The 4674-nt window shown below is 40.8% G+C and overlaps 1 protein-coding gene across 2 annotated transcripts in view; it reads left to right on the forward strand.

The window, feature by feature from the left end:
- LOC107295837 (protein arginine N-methyltransferase 1) overlaps positions 1-4674 on the forward strand; it is a 26498-nt gene that overhangs the window by 18368 nt on the left and 3456 nt on the right. For both annotated transcript variants that reach the window (XM_015825170.1, XM_015825169.1), the window contains 2 exons: positions 783-933; positions 1523-1644. In XM_015825170.1, the coding sequence (XP_015680656.1) occupies positions 783-933; positions 1523-1644 (273 nt within the window). The remainder of the gene's footprint in view (positions 1-782; positions 934-1522; positions 1645-4674) is intronic.

Genomic DNA, 4674 nt, shown 5'->3' on the forward strand with positions numbered 1-4674 from the left:
TATTTTAATTGGAAACACAGCTTGTAATATTTGGTTTTAATTCGGCTTTTATCGGGGTTTATTTTCTGTATTTTTGTATTTTTGTATTTTGTAATTTTTTTGTATTTTGTGTATATTATTTGTTTTTAATATGCTGTGAACCGCCCTGAGTCCTATGGGAGAAGGGCGGTATACAAATTAAAATAATAAATAAAATAAAATAAATAAATAAATAAACAACGCCGCTTTTTGGACAGGGTCTCTCTATATTTTTTCTTTCTGTGATTCTTGCTGATCTGGATTATGCATGCAAATGACCCTTTGGGGGACTTTGTAGGCAAAAGAGAACAGCCCTGGCATATAACTGGGAGAAGATGATGGAAATAGGCAAATGGGGACTAAGAACAAATGCTACTGTAGATTGTTGTATTGAAGAGCAGTAAGGGATTATTCTCTTCTGTTCCCCAGATAAAAAGGGGAAACAATCAGATTGGGTATGGTCCCCATATGGCCCAGAGTAGAGCAGACTACCTGTGAACATAGTGAGTTGTGCAGGTGCATCTTCCCCTTAAAAACTCTACAAATTGCTCACTTTTTGTTTCAAATGCTAATTCATCTCAGGATGCCTCCAAATATTTGGCTTTCAGAAGTTACTCTTTTGGCTCTAAAGGATTGCTACTTTTGCAATCTGCAGGAGCTTGCTAACAGAAAGAATGATAGATGTTGTTTTGTGAGGATAATGAAGGTATGTTGACTTTTTTCAATCTGTCTTGTTTTCTCTCTCCTTCGTACACCTGTGGCAGGAAGTAGACATCTACACAGTGAAGGTGGAGGACCTCACCTTCACGTCCCCTTTCTGTCTGCAAGTGAAGCGCAACGACTACATCCATGCCTTGGTCGCCTATTTCAACATAGAGTTTACCCGATGCCACAAGCGAACTGGATTCTCTACCAGTAAGGGCATTTGTTACCTCAGTGTGGGAAATCAGCAATAAGGGACTTTGATCCAGTGTCGAGCTGGGATGCTGAAATGTTAATATTCTGGTAAAGGATAGAACTAAATCAATGGAATTTTCAGTTCTAAAATATGACTAGTTAATATCTTACAGTAACACAGCACCGCTGGAAAGGCTAGATTTGTGTTTCTCAACCTTAGCAATTTTAAATTGAGTGGACTTCAACTCCTAGAATTCCCCAACCAGCCATACCGGTTGGGAATTCTGGGAGTTGAAGTCCACATGTCTCAAAGTGGCTAAGGTTGAGAAACACAAATCTAGCCTTTCTAGCAGTGGTATGTTACAGTAAGAACTGAACTAAACTATATCTAGTCTGTTTTTTCAGGAGCCATGGGTATCCTCCCACTGTAGCATTCTTGTAGATTTTACTGATTGAGAGATTGAAAAGTAGAATTGGGGGATTCAAAGAACTTCAGTTTATCTGGAGGAAAATAGCTAAAGTCAACTAAGTGAAGCAAATGGCTTGACTTATTTTTTCCCCTCCTGGCTGCTTTCTCTGTTCAGCTTCATTTTTTTATTACCTTCAGGTCCTGAATCTCCCTACACCCACTGGAAACAGACAGTCTTTTACATGGAGGACTATCTAACAGTGAAGACAGGAGAGGAGATATTTGGCACCATTGGCATGAAGCCTAACGCCAAGAACAATGTGAGTCAGGAGGGTGGTTCTTTTCCTGCAGTGTTTTTTGGGAAAGTTGACATCATTTCCTCCAATGGCAGACCTGCTTGGGAAATAGGAATCAGATCTACAGAAGCTTCTTTGTTTCTTAGATTTGAAAAAATACAAAGGCCATAATAAGCATATTAAGCAAAAAGTTATTAACCAGAAACAGTCCAGTGAGGATAAAACACAGTGATGGCCATGGAGTGTTGGACGTGCAGTGATGGAGAGAGATGAAATGGTTGTCTGGAGAAGGCCATGGTTGGCTGGAATTCTAATTAAGATGCACTTACTCCTCCTATTAAGTAGGGAAGCGTGAAATGTTCTGTTCTTCTGGTCTAGGTAAATTTAACCTTGCCTGTAGTGGACAAACTAGTAGGGAAACATTCTGTTCTGGAATGGAACATTTGTCTAAAAATGCTATTATGTGATACACTTTTGACATAGTAGTCGTTTTGGATAAATGCTCATAACCTGAAGCTTTTGAAAGTTGTGTGTGCAACTCCAAATATTACCCAAATATAATTTTAATGTGACAGGGGGACCAGAGACCCTTTGATTTTAATGAAGTAAATTTGAGTTTAGTTTTTGTCCTCATATTGTTACTTTGGGGAGAATATATTTTAACTCAGGAAATTTTCCATGTCCCTATACATTATTTGGTAGTAGATATATGCTTTGGTAGCTTGCTGCAGGAAAGTCAGTTTCAGATACACACACACTCCTGTGGAAGTACTTTTTTCCCCTTCCTTTTTCAGTCTTGGAGAGTGCCTGGACATGTCCTTGTAATTTTCTTGGCTCTTGAGCAGCTTATAAATATGCCTGAGTAGACATGAATTAAAGTAAGGTTCCTGATGAATGGCATACATATGTGGAGGAGATAGCAGGTCTTAGTCTGGGCTTTGGCTCTTTTACCAGCAGTGCTATGATTGAACTGGTTTAGGACAGGGCTTTTCAACCGGTGGTACGCGTACCACTTGTACTTTGCCACATGGCAGGTGGTACGTGATTGCTAGCCAAGTATAGGAGGGGAGGGGAATGAGCCAAAGCGAGCCAAGCCTGAGGGAGAGGCAGCTGCAGGACTGTCTGGGCTTGGCAGAAGCCCCAGTAGCCACAGGGCTCCAGCTGATTGGTGCTTCCGGAAGCAGCTTGGAGCTGGAGGCGAACTGAAGAAAAAAGGGGGGGAGAGGAGAGGCTAGGCTATAAAAGAACGTGGTTTGGGTGGGGGAAGGGGAAAAAAGACATCAGGAAAGGTTTAATCCCTTTAAACAAATGTAATTAGTTTTACCCCCTTTAATTGAGTCTGTGGCTTTTAGAAAGTTTTCTTTGAAGGTAAACAGGCTTAATTTAAAGCTAAAGCTTTTCGCAATTGCCGGAGCCTTTCAGTCAAGGATTGTGACATGTGACATGCCTGAGGCAGCTTAAAAAAATGGAGTTTGTGTTTATTTTCTTCCTTTGCACTTGATTCCTGTGTCTTTAAGGGTACAGGGAAGAGATTGGAAAAGCTCAGAAGGGCCAACCAGCTAGCTCAGGAGTCTACAAACTTAGCAACTTTAAGACCTGTGGACTTCAACTCCCAGAATTCCTCAACCAGCCATGAGAGCTGAGGAATTCTGGGAGTTGAAGTCCACAAGTCATAAAAGTGCCAAGTTTGAATTCATCATACATTTGTCAGTGCAAAGGGAAAGTGATTCAACAAAGAAGAAATTAAAACTGGTACTTTTTTACTTTTTTTCTACAGTTTGTAATATTTTATTAGATTATAGAATAAAATACAAAAATGCAAAGCAAATAGTAGGACACAGTGGGGAGGAAAAAGGGGGGGAAGTGAGGGGGAGAAGGGAAAAAGAACATACTTCCTCTGTTGCAGTAGAAGGAAGCATTAACATTGAACCTCAACTTTTTACTTTTCTATAATATTATAAACTAGCCATTTCTATAACAACAAATGAATCTAATCAGTAAAACCCAAAATCCCCCCCCCCCCTTTTGACTCCTTGCTAAGCACTGGTGGTACTCAAATATTGTCATGTCCTAAAAGTGGTAGAATCTGTGAAAAGGTTGAAAAGCCCTGGTTTAGGAGGTTCCAGTTTGGGGAAATTGGTTGCTTCCTACCATAATCCTGGCCAAAAGCTGATCTGAAATGGATTTCCCCCCATCAGGGTGCATTCATATGCTCTTTAAATTTTTCTCCCCCCCCTCCCCCAACTTAATCTCCCCATTCTTTCTCAATTACATGCTCTTGATTGGTGAGAGTTTAAATAAGACATTTTTTTTAATGAGTGTGATTGGCCTCTTATATTTAAACCATAAAAAGGCCTTAGAATGTTGTTACCTGTTTGTTTATCCAGTTTCTCTTCCATCTCATCTCAGCACCATTGACGGCACTTAGATTGTGGGAGAAGGCCAGCTAATCTGTAGCTTTTACTATTTTTAGAAAAAATGTTTTAGCCATGACTCAGGCATAATTGATGAAATTTGCATAATCTTCTGAATATATAAAAGATGGTTCTGAAAAAAAGTTTTCTTTGTTTAAAAACTCACCTGCAACATCTTGTATAAAATTGGGATTTGGGGCTTTCTCCCTTGATTTGTCATGCAAGGACTCTTAATGTCTTACCAGATATAGCAAACTTGTGAAAGTTCAGCTTTAGTGTACTTTGAGTTTAATATCTAGGTTCCAAAAATTTAACGTATTTAAGGTTATGCACTGTGGCAAGTGGGGGCGGCACGGTGGCTTAGAGGTTAAGGCTGGGCTTGTCAGCTGGAAAGGTCCTGGAATTGGGGAGGGGGGGGTCTGCCTAATAGAGGGCAATTCTATTAAGACTGTGTATGGGAGGGGTAGATATGGCGGGAGCAGAGGGCCATATCACACTAGGGGAGGGCGCACCCGCTGTTTAAGAGCTGTGGCGCGCTCCGGCCCCCATGGCTCTTCTTGCAACCTAGGGGGTTTAGGATCTCAGGGCCTGGGCTTTCGGCTGATGCTGTGTAACGCCAGGTCCACGGTTAATAAAGCCC

This window comes from Protobothrops mucrosquamatus, unplaced genomic scaffold (assembly GCF_001527695.2).
Source record: "Protobothrops mucrosquamatus isolate PMUCROS unplaced genomic scaffold, P.Mucros_1.0 scaffold2524, whole genome shotgun sequence".
In the NCBI taxonomy this organism is placed as follows: domain Eukaryota; kingdom Metazoa; phylum Chordata; class Lepidosauria; order Squamata; family Viperidae; genus Protobothrops; species Protobothrops mucrosquamatus.